The sequence below is a fragment of the Cariama cristata genome, unplaced genomic scaffold, assembly GCF_000690535.1.
Source record: "Cariama cristata isolate BGI_N322 unplaced genomic scaffold, ASM69053v1 scaffold5971, whole genome shotgun sequence".
Taxonomy (NCBI): domain Eukaryota; kingdom Metazoa; phylum Chordata; class Aves; order Cariamiformes; family Cariamidae; genus Cariama; species Cariama cristata.
The window spans coordinates 17,107-34,939 of record NW_009597419.1 but is presented as its reverse complement, the minus strand read 5'-3'; the positions used below and the strand labels follow the sequence as shown (position 1 = coordinate 34,939).

Sequence of the window (17,833 nt, the reverse complement as noted above, 5' to 3'; positions counted from 1 at the left end):
TATGTTCGATTGTGTTTAGATTTGTAATGCATCCCTTTCCATTTGCAGTATGTGGGCAGGTGCAGGGTCCCCTTTCAGCAGGGATGCTCTACTTCCTTTGCCCACTTGGCATTCAGCATTCAAGCTGCTAATTTGAAGACCTTTGCCTGGAGGCTAAGCCTTTGTTGTAACTGATTTTCTTAAAATCTCATGGCTGTGCTTAGCGCATCGTAATGCAGAGTCTAATTCCACATACCCATCTTTGATGTGATGGGAGTGTCCACCTCCGTTCAGGGATATAAAACTAATCTGACTCAATCTTAGGGAGTCTGTAAATTGATACAGAAAATATACTTTGCCACAATGAGTAGTGTGGGACAAAAGATATTTGGAGATGAGTCTCTACTTTTTTCCTTTTTTTTTTCCTTTTTGAGTTAGGGATGAGCTAAAGGAACAGTATTGGCAGACATAGCCCTTGAGTGACCCTGACCTACAACTACTGAAAGAGGGTCCAGTCAGGTTTATTCTTTTATCATTTCTAATATTATTCTTCTAATTGCTGTGAATGATGAAACAAAGAGGTACAAATTACCTCTCTGATCAACTAGGAAATGCAGGAAAGCAAGGGGATAAATCCGTCTGAAGGGTTAACCTTGAAAATCGCAAGCACTACAGGCAATCTGTTTCCTTTTGCTAACAAGAATGGTAACCTCCAGCACGCAGCTCCGCAGTCCTAAGGGCTTCTCTTTCACCAGCTGCTGGGGAAGAGGTGTTTATTCTGAGCCCTGTGTTCGCAGGCAAACACGTATGCATGAGTGAGTTTTCCCTGTGAAATGTGGTGGTTGGAAAGCTGTGTTACGGGAACGGAGAAGGAGCTTTTCCTTCAGTTGCCACTGCACGTTCCCATGTCTGTTTTGTGGGGTCACTACCGAGCTGTATGCAGGGTCTCTGGGAACACAGGGAGTGCCTGGTCTACCTGGCAAAGTTAAGGGAAGTCCCGTGGCAGGCTTTGCCAACGGGACATGCCTTTATGATGAGTGGGAAGTTGTGTCTGGAGAGACCCAGTAGCCTTGTTTTCAGTCGAGGCACTGCCTGAGGCTTGGTGGGTTTTGTTTGTTTGTTTTTTCTTGTTAAAAAAACTTCTCTGTATGGATTCTGGCTTGACAACTCTCTAGTAAATCCCAGTCTCTCCTGCAGGAATTGATTGATTTATGAGGGTAAACTATACTTGTCTCCTCCAAGTATGAAGCAAACGGCTTCAGAATGCGTTGTGTGCAGATAAAATCTGGTAGTAATTCCTGTCATGAAAGTGGTGGTAACGATACCTGAGAGGGAGGTTTTTTCAGTTTGTTACCCTGCCAGGAGCAATTCTCCAGACCTGCAGTCGTGTAATCCCAAAGGACGTCTGATAAACCATAACCTGCTCACTGGGGCGGGTAGTATGGATGTAGAGGGACGAGACAGGAGCTCTGAATTCTGGTCCTACCACCATCCTGTGCTGGGTGACCTTCAGCATGCCACTGATGCGGGCCTGGGGACGTGTGGGTCCCAAACTGCCAGCAGCAATGTTTGCTGGTGTCTGCTCACAAGCAGTTACGTGCATTTGCTGGTTTATTAAATAGTAGGTCTGTCTTCTTTGTAATGGCTTTCTTCTGAGTCAAAGTTGGTTTCGGTAGCAGCAGTGAGGGCTTGCAGGGGTGGGAACCAGGCTGGTTAGGATGGTAAAACCAACATGAGAGAAGTATTGGTGTTAGGGATGTGTTTCACTCGGAAATTGAAAAAGCCTTGCTGCAGAGCAGAAGGCATACCAGGGAACTGCATGTCAGTGAAGGAGTATGTTTAAGGTAGCTCCTTTGTTGTGGGTTTCCCTAGTACCCTTACAGAAGATGGAACCTTTTTAACAAAGCAAAATCAGCAAAGGCTTTGCTGCGAGTGGAGGTGTATAAACCGTAAGGGCATGATCAAAAAGGAGCGTGCTTTGACATGAAATGCCATGGGATACTTCTGAGAGCTCTTGCTGAGGAAATTCTAATCTCTGTCCAAAGTACTTCTCTCTGGTACTTACAGGAATGAGTGCCTTATATTTGATATGGAGTGAGCTGGGCCCAATAGACCTGGGCAAAATGTGTTTCATGGAAATCAGGAAAAAAAAACCAAACAAACCACTCACCAGCTTATAGTAGTGTTTTTCTGGAAAATGTCACCATCTGTACGAAATCTGGAACTCTCTGGTGCTGTTTATAATTGTCTCTTTTCATAAGACGTATGGTGGCATGTGGGCGTATACCTTAGTTTTTGACTGGCGAAACTGAGTCTTCAAAGACCAACTGGGCAGGGTCTGAGGAGGTTTAGCTGTCGTTTCTAGAATAAAGTGGAGAACCTGGTTCGTCTTCCTGCTGCTGCAATGTATTTGGCATTGGCTCAGATGAGCATTTTGTTAGGAAAGGCTCACTTTCCCTGGAAAGGCTTCGGGGAAAGGACCAATTTGTTCAGTGATTGTGAAATCGTTCAGAGTACTAAGTGGGGCCGCAGCAATGATGAAGAAATATTTCCAGGAGTGGAGGTGTGGCCTATAAGTTATTCCCAGCTCTTTTCCCTTGAGAGTATAATGGTGGTCAGGTGGAAAATCATGCTTTTACTTTAATGCTGGTGGTTCTGGCATATTGGTTTTTTGTCATTTATTATTTTGGGATCCAGACTTCAAAAATGCTTTATATTTTTTCTGATCAGGTATGATCTGTTCACCTGGAGGTGTCCATCTGCATCTCTCCCTCAAAAACAACAGTCTGCTTTCTGAAAATATCTTTTATCAGTTGAACGTCAGCTTGTGCTCATAACAAAGCCACTGAGAGGCCTGAAATCCCAACTGCTGTATTTGATATGCTTTACAGATGTTTCTACATGAATCATCATAACTTCTATTTTTTACCATAGGCCGTTCTTTTTGGAGTGACTCTGTTTATAGTTTCTGCTGCGTTTGTGCTTCATCTTATTCCTGAATGCAAGTTATTGTAATATTGTGACTGATGCCTAGCAATTACCAATTTGAGTTTTTTTAAACTTCCAGAAAGAAAACCTTAGATAAAGCTGGCATTGCACCTTCATAGAGAGGTTTTAAAACCAAGATTAGCCTAAGCACTGGAAACTGAAGACAGACGTAGCTCAGTTCCGCTTCCCTTAACTCTTTACATCATTTGTGTCTTTCTATGTCTCAGGCATTTTCTCTGCCCTTTCCGTATTTTGAGTAGTGGGCCAAAAGCTGCTGCTTCCTTGGTCCATGTATGACTATGGATGCAAGCTGGAGGAATTAGTGTTGGAGGCCCACTCTGCTGTTGATTGTGCAGACTCCCCTGAAACAGGGGAGGGTGAGGGGGGAGCTGCTGACGGAGTACAAAGAACAGGAGTAAAGTCTTCAACATATATGAGAAAGTGAGCTTGCTGCATTCAGAAATGTACTGATTTTTAGAGATTCCTGCCTAGGTTTTATCTGTGACCTTTGCTTGTATTTTGCTCAGTCACCTGAACTGAGATGTATGTGAAATTAAAATGCTCATATATAAAACTATTATCTCCCTCGCTGCCACCCCCAGCCCTTTGGTCATTGGTGTCTAAAATTTTGTAGCAAGATTTGCTAGGTGCCTAGAGCATGCAGCTATGGCATAGATACATACCGCTAGCTTGTCTGAGAGCAAGATGAGGATTTGCAGACTGGGTCTCCTTTGAGGAACCCACGCTATAAGGTGAGATCTAAATAGAGCCTTGCAGCATGGAGTTCAAAGTAAATCACAGCATTAATTATGATTTCTGAAGGAAAAAACAAAAACAAACTTACTGTTATTTAATAGCTTAGCAGTTGCCCACTGAGTTGGGGACCAGAATTCAATGTGCTGTAGCTGTTGCCTGCACAAGAGTGCCCTGACTATGATGGTGGAGTTGAAGCTGGAAAGGAGGTAGGAGGAGACAGAACTGAACCCCTTCTCCTGAAGTTGGGGTGAGCTTTACAGGTAACTCAAGATTCATGGAGCCACAGAGAAGGTAAGAATATGATCAGTGAAGAGGACAGTCAGCTGGACTGCTCTTCACAGGAGCAACTTAAACATCAAATTAAACAAAAATTCCTTAACGTTTTGAAGGTATGCTATTGCTTATGTAGTGGCCTAAGTTGCCCAGGTAGGATCATCCTCAAATCAGCCAGATGGGAACAGATTTGTGAAGAGTGGAGAGAAAATAGGAACCATTTTGTCTTGGCTAACGGCCATGACCACCTCATTGAAGGTTAGGGCTGTCTGTCCGACTCTGGTCATTTTCATCGTGGCACTGTAGAGCAGAGGGCAAGTTGTGTGAGGGAGTCAGACTGAAAACATTTTCTTATGCCCCTGCCCTTCACCCTCCCAAAAGTATGAAGTGTGTATGAAGGTAGCAGATATTCTCGTGGTTCTTAACAGTCTGTAGCCCAAAAGAATAAAACCTTGTTATTAAAAATGGAACAGAAATACTGGCAGGCATTGCATGTTGCACAGGCTTTGGTTTCCCCATGATCATCTTTGCAAAACATTTTGAGAGCAACTCAAAAAAGACATGACAGAAGAGGTGAATATTTACAATTTATTCCAACTCTGACTAGGGAAGGGTTAGTGCTCCTTTGATAACTTTTATGTAACTGTCCTAATCTTTATACACTCTATTAAGCTAACTTCTGTGTATTTTTTAATGGATATATTTATGCAAAAGATTTAAAAGTAGTATAAGCGAATCTGTTTAGCTTTGAAAACCTGGAGATCTTTTGTTATTTCTCTTGAAGTTGGTTGGAAAAAATAAAATTTTTGCTATAGTCTTAAAAATAACATTCGGTAGTCTAGACAGAATTGAGTATTAGCTGGCAGTCATTAGTTATTTTCATCATAATAAAAAAGGATCTAAATATGAGTTAGCAGTGCATTAAATACCTTTCTAGTATATAAATGATTTAAGAATACATGACAGATTTTAAAATGCACACTGACATTCCCCTTGCACGTAGACATGCAATACCTATGCTAAAGAGGCTGGATTAGAAAAGACTGGTAGAGAAACAATGAAATAGCTTACAAATGAGAGGAAAGGGTGACAAAGAAAGCCGTTTGAAACAGATTTATCCAAGTGAGGGACTCTGGGTTACAAAGTCCCAAGCACTGTCTGTCTCTGCACCTTGACAGCAGTCTTTTTCTTACCTGTGAAACCGATACTGTTCCTATGAAGTTAACTAACAACATCAGCAGCTCTTCAGCGGTGCAGTGAACACAGCCTAGCAGAGTAACAGAAAGTAGGATGAGAAATAGAATTCGTTAAGTAGAAGGGCCAAAGGAAACATGAATAGCAAATGTTTTGGAAGCCTTCCCAATCCAGAGAAATTGGCTCCTAACTGCTTTAGTTAAATTTAGTACAGTTTTCTCCTGTAGGGAAGCAATATTGACATTTGTGCCCAAGGATGCTGGTATAATTTAGAAGCATTAATCATTGTATCCGATGTGTAAAATGTTGCTTGAGAGAAGAGGGATTTCTACAAGTTTTCCCATGGAGACATACCCTTTACAGTCAAGTTTACTGACAACAAACTTGCTTTTGAAGTTACTATCCCTTAAGCGTCTCAGTTCCTGAACCACAGAAACCACTGGCACAGATTTTCTGTGACTCAGTACTTCCTTTGAAGTAACGGTAAGTAGAGGCAGAAGCGCCATTTACTGCCTAAGTAAACGGGCATAGCATGGCCGCAGCTGAGCTGTCCCTCTGACTTCTACTGCCATCATGTTAAGTTTTGCTGAAGCAGAATTTGGCTTTAAATGATCTGTGAGTAATGCAGGATGCCTGCCTGAGAACTGATAGGGAACCTGGCTGTGCTCCTGCTTTAACCCCTACTGTTTTCCCCTGTGGAAGAGTTGTGGTGAAGGAGCTCTAAATCCTGTCTTTGGTAATAAGAAATTGGAATTTTGCATAGAAATCTGAGTCTCGCTGGGATGAGGGGGCGAGCCTGGATGATAACCTGTCACCTGACGTGTACAAGTCACAAATTACACAGGGGTTGGAATGATAGCGAACAGGGGGAGAAAAAAAAGGTTACTGTGTGTGGCAGCCGGATTTGCATTTGCTGAGAGCTTTGAATCCCCAATAGAAACGCATCAGCATCACGCTGCAAAAACACTAGGACGGGCGTTCCAGGCTGTTTGACTGTAGGAAGTATGGCCATGTTTCCTTCTGTCTGTCGTTTGCCTTCGTTCCCCCTGGGCTTTTCTGTTTTGTTACTGGCTTGGTATCCTCCCTATCCACCAGTCTGGCACATCCCATTAAGCAGCTTTTCTTGATTGACTAATGAGATGCTCTTTTTGGCGACACTTCTAGCACTGTCTTTTATTGCTCAGCTACATTTTCTGCATTTTCTCTTGTTATTCTTTAGTGGTTCCTCTGTTGCTGCTGTATTTACTGTTAGATGCCCATCACCTCACTGGGATTTCTTTGGTCAGCTGTTACTCCTCCCTCCTGTCATTTCCTTGCCCACTCCTTCCCAATTGTGTCCCCCCCCGCTTCATTCAGACTTGTTCTACGCTCTTACAGAGTCCTTTTCTCATCTTGCCCCGTCCAGTACATCACTCTCCTTCAAAGCCCAAGAGCTCCTTCCAAGTAATCAGGAAGTAAATAGAGGACAAACGCATTTCCAGAGGGACATTCATCCTGCCTCACGGTAGCTGTCTAAGCCAGGCAGGATGAATCACCTCAGCAGGTTCCTATCTCTGTTCAGTAACTATAGAAGTCTAACTGGGATGGACCAGATGCCTGACTTACAGAGTTAAGCGTAAGTAAGATGAATACCATTCATGTAAGCTACTAGAACTTAAAACGTTGAGTATTAAGACAGCATGTGCTACTGCACATTAAAATGACAGCTAGAAGAGTAATTTAGGAAGCTGTTTGTAAATTATAGGATTTTGGCCGTTGTTTAACTCACAGCAATAAATCTATTTAGAATTAACCTGGTTTTGAATCACCTTTTTGTGTCCCAGTGATTAGCAGCATCAAATTCCAGACGCAAGCTGGCCTTTTAATCCAAATAATGGCTTTCTCCCCATCATACATAAATACAGCCTTAACACATCAGTGTGTTAACTGCAGTGATGCTATTCTCAGAAGATTAAAAGAAATATTCCTACTTTCATCTGCCAAGCATATCCTGAGGCTGTAAGGTATTTCAGAATTAGCATAAATACCGGTCTAGTTGTGCTCTTTCAGTTTTTACTTAAAGGGATTGCTGTATTCTTGACACCTGCTTATTTCATTCTCCAAAAATATAACCTGTGAGAGTAAAGAAGGTAACCCAAGGACAAAAGAAAGAGCTCTGCAAAGGGTTACTGCCTTCCTTCTGGTGTGTGGTGGCTTTACTGGCTTAACTCATAGGCACCGAGATGGACTCAAAACTGTAATAATGAAAACTTCTTGGGTCATTTTATGCTGGTTTCATGAGGTCAGCGAGATACTTTTCATTGACAAGGTTTTCCTACACATTGTGTATGTTAAAGTATTAATGTAAATCAGTCTGGTTTACAGCTGTGGCGGCTGTTGACCCAATGGAGAAGTCTCCTGTGATCTGGCTCATTTTGCAGCGCAGCTGCCCAGATGGTTCGTGTGAGCAGAGGCAGGGTGTGGGTGTACCAAGCGTTAGCTGCTCTCGGGTAGCCAGAGCGTGCCTGCCCTTGCCTTGCAGCGTTTTGTTTACCATGGGTAGAGGCAGCGAGCATGGGGTAGCTAAAATGCTGTAAATCAGTACACTAGTGATTTGGTCAGGTGCCCGTGCCCTCCAGAAGGTATTAATGGCAACACGAAATAGTTAGTGGGCATCTGTGTTTGTCCTGCGGTTAATACTGGTGTAGCACATTTAGCTGTATGTATGTGACTTAAGCGTGCCCTTGGAAACTTGTTGGAAGTTGCCTGTGTAGAGAAGCCCAACAGGATGATGCCCTGTGCCCATGTCTGATGTGTGATTGGGTGTTAATATAAATACACTGTGAGAAAAATTTGTGAAATGGATGTATCATTAAAACCAGAGCTAAAAGATCTTCATGAGAAGGTTTGACGGATTTCCATGTCCAGATGATAGTTAATTGCTAACTCTGCATTTCCTGCATGGAGGAGTTGGGGAGATTGGAAAAATAATCTTAAGCAGGGAGAACAGTTACAGACAAACCTGTTTAACAATAACCTGTAGAGAGATTCACGGCAGTCTCTTACTGGCAATTATAGTCCATCGTTTGGATGGAATCCTTATCACGAGAAATCCCTATATTGCCAGTTGTATACATACCCTGTTCTTCTGCAGTATGGACTGCTGCTGCTGAGTGAGATGGTCTGACTTGCTGCAACAGTTATTAGGGTGGAAGTCAGAATATTTTACTAAACAAATTTAAAGGTACACAAAGAATTGGAGGGAGAGAAGGTGCATGCCTCTCTTCTGTGTATACATACAACTTTGTGGACTTTTAAATATGTATTTTATGCCTTCCCTGTGTGGAAGTTCTAAGAATCTGCTAATGTTTCTAGCTTAGAAATGTGAACCAGAGTGACGTGACGTCTTTGTTATTTTCTGCTGCATCTCCTGGGAGTCTAGATGATATGCATGATAAATCTTTCACCTTGGCAGAAAGAGAGGGAAGTGTTTAATATTTAACCAAGGTTGTCTTTTACTTCAGCATCTATCGATAGGGGACTGCAGTTACAAATATGTAAAACTGTGTTTGTTTTTTTTGGTAGAAGGAGTGCCTGGAAGGAGAAAGGGATAAGGATCTTTCACTAAGGAATAATGGATAAGGACCTTTCCCTAAGACAAGAGATTGGCTTAAATATTGATCAAATTAAGTCCATGTTGTGCCAAAATAGTTTAATACTTGCTTAAATAGGACCATGTTTAAGCACAGTAGTTAAAACAGTGGCTTTTGAATCAGTGTGGTTAAATTGTGCAAGTTGCTGTGTCCGTGCACTCGTCTTCTCAAGTTCTCACGCCAGACTGTCAGTGATTTTCCCACGGGGAGCAGCACGTCGGGGTTCGTGTCACATTGTCTCCTGTTTACTGAAGAAAATGGTGTACTAACCAGGGAACTGAATTCACTGCATGCTTTTTGCTAAAGAAAGAGTAATTTTTTAGTATCTATAGAATCCTCTAGGTTAGGTGAGGACTACGTTTTCAGAATTGCATTTAGTTACCTTTGAGGGAAAAACTCCTGTTACTGATAGCAAACTAGGAGAAACATCCTGCCTAACCTGCTTTCTGTCCTCCTCAGAAACTTAGCAGAGCTTTTCAAGAGAAGATGTAGAAGTGGAAGAGGCTTAGCCCAAACTTAATCTTTTTTTTTGTGAGCCTTTAATAGAACTGAGCTGCAGCTATTGTACAAATCTGGTGTGTTGCAGGTAGGGGAAGAGTTGTGTGTCACAATTTCCTGTATTGAGTATATTTCCTATGAGTTTCAAACTAATTGTACTTGTCTTAATGAAGTGTGTATTTGTTAATCAGTATTATAATACTCTCTCTCGCTGGGCTTGTACAATACCCCAGCAATCTATAGAAATAAGCCTACTGCGAGAATGCTGTAGTCTTCAGATAAAAAAGATCTACTACACCTTTGAAAACCCAAACAAACAAGAAAACAAATACTGTTTTTTCATGGCTTTTAAAATTTTTGTTATACCAAATAATAGGAATAGGATATTTTCAGGAGAATTGGGATGCCTATGGGCTAGAGAGCTGGAGATTTCACAGAAAATGAGTGGGCATGTGCAGCTTTCAAATACTTACTCCACTGGGCTGAACTCTGTAAGCTAGAATTGCTTTTAAATACCTAGTCTTGATGATTAACATGTAGGCTTTCCATCAACACTTACCAAAAAGCCTCCTAGGAGAACGTGCCCGCAGTCACACTGTGCCTGCTTCTTGCAGATGCGAACTACCCGCAAAGTATCGGTATGGCCCGTGGGACTGGTAGGAGGACGACGGTACGAGCGCCCAGTCGTGGAAAACGGCAAAGTTGTTGGCTGGTACACCGGCTGGAGAGCTGACAGGCCCTTTGCTATTGACATGGCAGGTAAGTACCAAGTTTCATGATACATGACTGCTCATAATAACTACATTTACATTTTTTTATGAGTGAGACAGAACCCGATATTTCTCAGTGTAAGAAGCTTTTAAAACTTCTGACGTGCAGCTGCTGTATGTAGCCCTTCAGCACTAAACATCCTGGAAGTCTTAGCTTGCATATCTCGTCTAATTAAGTTGCTGCTTGGTGATAGCTGACTTACTTTCCCTTGTTTTTCATTTAAGCGGCAACCTGGCTTTTATGTTGTATAAATTGTTTGTCTGAAACAAGTTAATTGTAAATTAATTAATCCAATTAGTTTTTGCAAGGAGCCCCTGCCTTTCATTGTGTCATCAATCTACACCAGGCAGTATAAATGCAGACCCTTCTTAGACCTCATATTGTAAAATGCTACTTTATCATGAAATTATTCATTTTTTATTGGTTATTTGGAATGGCGGTGATAGCTGTAGATGGATATACTTTGAAACACTGAGCTTAGGGGAAAAATCACTGACAGCTATGGCCTAGTAGATGGAGGCAGAAAAGCTTCAAAATGGATCTTATCAATCTTCTGCTGTGAAGTTAGCACCCCGCATAGCTCTGTCTTGCTGTTGGTCCATGCTTAGACAATCTTTTGTATATATTCACAACTGCCACATGAAGCACCACTGTGCAGAAGTCCGATTTCTGATGTAGCAGCAGCTGGGTTTTTTGCTAGTTTCCCAGCAGATGATACGATATTTGCACTTAAGCATCTTCTGTATTCGGGAAAGAGAGGGAAGGGGGAAAGTAGGAATACAAGGGCAACAACGGGGTAGAAATAGCCAGCCATTTTCTTTTTTCTGACACCCTTATGTTTTGGGAGATGGAGAAGGGCAGTGCTTTCTCATCTCAACAGAATACTTTTACATGGATTGAAATGTTTGATGAAAAATATGTACAGTATTTACAGTACAATTAGTTAAAAAGACTAAAGGAGGACCAATAGTTGTTAACACCTCGAAGAGCCAAATATCAACAGGTGACTTTTCTGCACTGTAGAAGCATTTCAAGTTAATTGTATCACCTGGCATGAAAATAAATATTTGAGTGTCCAGGTAGAGGCATTCCTCAGGGGAGAAGTAGGAGTGTCAGTCCCCAAACGCATGCAGCCTGCTGGGACTGCAGCTGTGCGTTTTAACAGTCTCTGCCTGTGAATTTATAGATACATATTGATAGTGTGCTGTAGAAGTGGTTACTTACGGGCATTATAAAGATGATAGCATGGTTTATAATTCATTAGCAGCAGGCAAAAAGCCATTACACAGCATTGGCTAAGGGACTCTAACCCAGACATGAAGAGAGACGAGGAAAATTCTGAAGTCGTTGTTTACACTTTGCAGTTGCTGGCTGAAACACTGGCGTGAGGGAAAAGCAGCACTGTTAGGAGCATTACCTGCTCGTCCTTTCACCGATGTCACGAGAGGGAGGGTTACAGAGACAAAGGTAGAAGTGTTGAGAGTATAGGAAGTTATTGCAGGTCCACAAACAAGGAGTTACTACTTTGTGAGAGAACTTTTATTAGTCTTCAAAAAAATAATTGAAGAAATTAAATCACGGTTTTAATTTCAGCAAGGAGAGAAATAGATGCTGTGTAGGCTGGTAAAAAAATTATGTTAAGTTTGCGCCTTCATTCCCCTCAGGAATACTGTGGAAGGGTACAGACAAACAGAACAGAACTGTACATCCAGAACTGCATAGGTGTCTGAACAGGTGCAGTCTGCAGGATGCGTGTTGGCCCTGTTTTCCACCCTTGCCCTGCTCCCGCGACTACCCAACATACCCCTGGGGACTTGGAGGACTTGCTAACCAACCAAAGTCCGTGCTGTTGTACCTTACTGGCATTCCTCCGTCTGCTGTCACCAAATACACAAGCACCTTCAGTTATACCATATACTGCACGTAAGGAAGATCAAGGATCTCTTTTGAAAATATTACCATGAAAAAAACAATAAGTGCATCTATTAAACTGCTCAGCTGTCTACAGCTGTTTGTAATTAATGTTCTGATTCCCAAGGCACGGGTAAGGAGGCTCTCCTTACTAGTTTACAGAACTGGTTTACAGAACTATCATTTTGTAGCAATTTTCACAAGAATTTGATCATGAGGCTGGGTGTGAAAAGAATGACTCCTTAAAAGGTCTGGGACCACTGATTTAACTTGTGGCTGTTCAGAGGAAGCGCATCCTTGCTTTTAAGCACATAAACTTCTTAGTCTAGACTTCAAAACACAGGGCCAGATTCAATTCTACTGCAAGTGGAGACAGGTCCTGCTGATTTCATTGGGATCAGCTCAAAGACCCTAGCTGGCCAGCTTCCCTAGATTAGGTTCTTCCTTGGTCTATACTCAGACAATCACGTTAGATCAGTTCAGTAAACCTGGTTATTTCGTCTGAGAAGTGTGTGGTTGACACTGCTGTTCTCCAGTGCTAAATTGCATTCAGAAAGCAGAGTAGCTGTTTCCTGTGTTGCTTCTTGTCTGGCAACCAACACACCACATGAATTCGTTCAGGTGTTTAAGTTCTGCCTCAGTTTTAACTGTAGGTGGGTTCTCAAGTTTGACACAGGCATCCTTACCCTCAGGGAAGAAAAGCAAGAGTTGGATGTTGTAAGCAAAAAGTGACATTGATTCTGGGGTAGGGACTGCGTTGTTTGTTACAGACCTGATTTAAAGTCTTCCACATTAAATGATGCTGCTAGTGATTTACTTTTGGGTCGTTCCCAGTGCCAGAGTTTTTGACCACCCATGAGAACCAGTTAGATGGTGATTCTCCTAATGTCAAGATTGTTCAAAGAAAACAGATGTGTGCTTTACACTAGCATTCCAGGAGCTACTTCAGTCACAGAGATTAATTCATGCCTGTGAAGCCCTGGGCAAGCAGGTTTTGGACTTGTGGCCCAGAGCTCATCCACTGTGCCCTAAGTTCCTCTGCCAGTGCCTGAGCAGCCCCCCTTTTTTCGATTTTGCTATAGTTATGAGATCTTTAGTACATCTCATCTTTCTTATGGTTCCCTGAGAAAAAAGCTAGCCTATTAATGACACTGCAACACATGACGTATTTTGTCTGAATCTGAAAGAGCCACTGCTGGAAGTCACAAGTACAAGCAAAAAAATCTTAAGTGAGTGGCTGTGCGGACACCACGCTCAAAAAACACCCCTGACCACCCCTCCATCACAGGGTAACAGCTGTTTTAAATGGCAAGTTTAAAATCGAGAGCCTCTACCATGGTGAGTTAGCTGTCACCAGATGCCTTTATTATGAACTACCGAAACTCCTGGTGGAGCACCTCTGCCTTATTGCAACCCAACCAGCGCATCACAGGGAGAAGGTAACTTGCAAGAAGCAGACCCCCAGGCCGTGGCACATTCAGCAAGCCTCAGCAAGCCAAAGGTGGTACCTTGGACCGGGTGCAAACCAGTATATCCGTTTCACCAGCAGCACCGAGCATTAGCATTCATACGCTCTGGAAATGATAAAGCTCCTCGGTTCCTAGCTTGCCTTCAGCTACGGTCCTGTCTAGAGCATTCAGGAAGCAAAGGCATTAATCACGGCAACAAAATCTTTGAAGACCGGCTCAGTCTAACCGGATGAAGAAAAATGCTTCTGCCTTTTATCAGAAGCCATTGATCTAGCACAAGCCAAGGTGTGAAATAACAGAAACAGCTTCCGTAGAAAGAAGCACAGATGTAATCTTTGCCATGTCTCCCAGGTATCTTGTCCTCCAACAAATGAATTCTTATCTAGGTGGCTCTTCAGCCAATTATATTTAATTTACAGCCTTGCATAAAACACAAAACACCCAAAACACCTCTTCATGCTCTGGCTCTGAAGTTGTCCTGTGGCATTTCACGTGAACTTAAGCCCAATATGACCTTGTAGGAAAACGATGAAGTAAAAGAATTGTATGCGTGTAGCACTGTTCCATTATGCTACACGGGAGACAGTAATCCCAGCTTAATCCCTGTTTGGGGCTAGAATTCAAAATAACAGTGTCCTTTCATCTATTACCACAGGATCATTATCTACTGAGACAAAGTAGTGCCAGCCTGGTCAAAACCTGAGCCATGTCCTCTTTTTTTCATGCCAAAATGGTCCATCTGTGATTAAAAAGTCAACTGAAAGTTGTCACTAGAAAAAGGTTTTCCCTCAAGGCCATCCGAAGCCTATCTACATAAATACAAAATGTCATACATGCGAAATTAAAGCAGTTATAAAGCAGACCTGAAGAACAAGAGAGCCAGGAGATAAGTCTCTTCGAATTACTTTATCTCTTCAAGTTGCTGCTTTATTGTCTTCTTTTAAGAAACAAAGACTGTGTGACCACTGAGCAGGGAAGCAAACCTCAGGCCACGGGCAGTCAGTACACAGTAGTCCATGTCCTCGCCATGTGCAACACTCCGTTTAATAATTTGACTTTTATTTGATGCCTGAAAGCGTGGGGGATTTTTTGGTAGCACCCTAAACCAGCAGTTTGCAATAGCATGGCAGGAAGGGCGCATGTTACATGCAGGGGGCGTGGCACATCTGAAGAGCTGTGCCTAGGAGAAATCCACCCTTGGAACTGAATCCCGTTTTCTCAACAGAGGAGCAAGCTTTGCAACAAGAGGAGCTAGGAGAAATGAACGTATGGGTAAGCACTGGCAATGGGGGCCAGGGAGCCGAGCTGAGATACCCAAAGATAAGCAGCAGAAAATCTGTGTGTCTCTTCTGCTGGGAATGGGATTACTTCTCCACTCTAAAAACTAGGACACAACATTAATTTTGGTGATTACTTCATTTTCTCCTTTATGGATGACCAGCTTAAATCTGAGAAATTAAATCTTAAATCTTCTTAAAAAGAAAGAGCTCACACGGCTGATCAGGGCTCCAACAATGCCTTCCCTTGCAAAGCAAACTTTTTTTTGGTGCCCAAAATCTCAACCACACCAAAGCCCAGTTGCACCAGAAATTTATAGTTTGTTCTAATAGAGGGGAAAAAACCCCCACCAAACCTAACCAAAAATACTGAACTGCACCAGGCCAATTTGTTCAACAGTAGTATGTCTGCGGTCTTCTTTCGCGGTGCGGAAAGCTGGCTGCATGCACTGCAGCTCTTTCTTGCTGAGGGCGTTTGAACTCTCAGGCGCGGCTCTTCACAAATGACGACACTTGGCTACAAACAGCACTGGGATGGAGCCCTCGCAGCCGGGCTACACGTGGTAGGAAGGAAGAAGGGCCTGTAGCCCGCTGAAGGCGGGAAGGAAAGTCCCAACTGCCATTCTTTTGCCTGGTACCGCTGACGGAAACCCAGCAGCGACAGCAGAGAACAGCTGGATGCCAGCCCTGCTGCTGGCAGGTGGTGCAGGCTGCAGAGCGAGGGCAGGCTGCGGCCCAGGCCTCGTGCCGCCTGGCAGTCCTTCACCCTCTAGAGTGCTCCGCAAGGTGCGGATAAGCCCCTTCCATCGAGGCACCTGTTCTTTGTCTTAGGCAGATATCATGTATAAAGTTAAACGTGTTTTCTGCAACCACGTCCGTTAGCGAACTGGGACCTCAGTTTACATCCAACCCACAGTATTCATCTGCAGTGTCCAAATCTTTATTTAAAAAACAAAAACAAAAACAAACCTTCACTTTCTGGTGTCTTCCTGTGCTTTCCTACAGGCAAGAACATGATAAAAATTGTTTCCTTCTTTACATGTGATGTAGTAATTACTTCCTTATATTTTCCTCTTTAAAAGGCTCCCATAAAAGCCACAGATACTTTCAAGGAAAGTACAGTAGCAAGGTAATTCTAGCCAAAAAGGGGACAGATTTATATTCCATTAGAGAAAGTTATGCTCATTTTTAAATTGAGAAAATTTTAATACCGGCTTTGGAATTAAATATTCTTGCAGTTTTCCAGAACAGATGTCAAAACTGTTACTACTTTGGTCATAAAGGGACATCTGGAACCACTCTGAACTGACAAAAAAAGGATTTCTTTGGTAGGCTTGGCAATTAGACATGAGGAGTTACAAACACAATTTTTGGTTACAAGTGTATCAGCCGAGTTGAGAGTCATATTTAAAGAAGCATAGATGCAACTGAACCTTGCTGAGTGAAAACTGGAGAGTTCTATAAATAATGGCAAATTGGAGGCTCATGAGAGCTGCTTCGCAGAGGGTGAGTTTGTTCACACTAGTGATTTCTCAGTTTGTAATCTCCTCTGGAGGGACCTAACGTGCATTGTTAGAGGAACGCCTTGCAGAGAGAGGCACGTGCGCTGATCAGGACCTCTCAGTCGTGCTGGGCAACGCACAGATCGGCCACAGACTGATGAAAATGTCTCACGAGCCTGCAGTAACTACACCGTGCGCAGGGCAAAACATTAAATATGCCTCATCTTTCATCAACAATAATGTTAAAACTCTCTAAGGACCACAGTTGTTCCAAGTACCATATTTTAATCTTTTTTTCTGACTCCCGTCTTTAAATGTAGAAGCGTTCGTACAGTATAAATTTCACACATTTTATTTCACTTAAAATTTAGTTTTACTTCTTAATTAGAAGTAGAAAAGAAGGATAGTCTGAGATCTTAGCAAGACCTGACTTTTCAGGCAAAAAAGCTTATATTCTCTACATGACAGGAAATTGATTAAACATGTTGAAAATATGGTGCAATTAAAAAAATCTGATTGCACCTTCAGGACAAAACAAAACAATGCAGGATGTGCAAACTACCAAATATTGTCTGTCCATATAATCAAATGTACTCATTTTTGAAAAGAACATGGGAGATTTCTAGGCTTAAGTGTGACTTGCACAAAAATACCAAGTCTGAAGGCTTTTCTTAACCTTTTTCCCCACCTCCCTCTCTCCAAGGATTTGCTGTGAGTCTTCAAGTGATCCTGTCGCACCCGAAAGCCGTATTCAAGCGTCGTGGTTCTCAGCCAGGAATGCAAGAATCTGATTTTCTGAAACAGATAACAACGGTGGAGGAACTGGAGCCCAAAGCAAACAACTGCACAAAGGTACTGATTTCCACGCTGACTGAAAAGCTGTCCTATCGTCGCTGGCGCTGACTGTACTAACGCAAATGTTATTTTCTAGGTTCTTGTGTGGCACACGCGAACAGAAAAAGTGAATCTAGCTAACGAGCCAAAATACCACCTGGACACAGTCAATATTGAGGTGTGACGGGGAGACAGACGCGCAGGAAGCAGAGTGCCGCGGGTGTGTCGGAGGGCGTTCCAACTCGGCCAGTTCAAACCGTCGGCTTCTGCGCGAGACCTGTTCAGTCACCGGGCGGCCTTGTGTGGGAAGGAAAGGAAAGGAAAGGAAAGGAAAGGAAAGGAAAGGAAAGGAAAGGAAAGGAAAGGAAAGGAAAGGAAAGGAAAGGAAAGGAAGGGAAGCCGTCAGATACTCTGACAAGCACATCAAGTGGGTGTGCTTCGTTCTAACTTGTCTGCATGCATTTCTGAACTCTCGTCTTAATAACTGACACTCACCTTCGCTTTAAGGCTGTTTCCACGTAGTAAAAAGAATCAAAGAGAAACATGGCTGCAATGGAGTCTTTTCAAAATCATCATTTATGTATATACTTTTTGTATTTATCCAGCTGAATGGTGTAATTATAAACTGATTTTAACTCACGAACTCTCGATCTAAATATTTCCATAAATGGATCCTCCAAATTGAACATGTTTTCCTTCATTAAAAGTAGACTTCTTGAAGAAATAGCGGTCAAATAGTGAATACAATA

General features: G+C 42.6%; 1 protein-coding gene across 1 annotated transcript; it reads left to right on the top strand.

Annotated features, from left to right (window-relative positions):
- Nucleotides 1–9,934: 9,934 nt before the first annotated feature.
- On the top strand, nt 9,935–17,268 carry B3GAT2 (beta-1,3-glucuronyltransferase 2; the record flags this gene model as incomplete). The annotated part of the gene is made up of 3 exons (XM_009708859.1): nt 9,935–10,079; nt 16,954–17,102; nt 17,182–17,268. Coding segments are annotated over 3 exons (381 nt in total), but the record flags the coding sequence as incomplete, so codon positions are not given.
- Between the last annotated feature and the right edge of the window lie 565 nt (nt 17,269–17,833).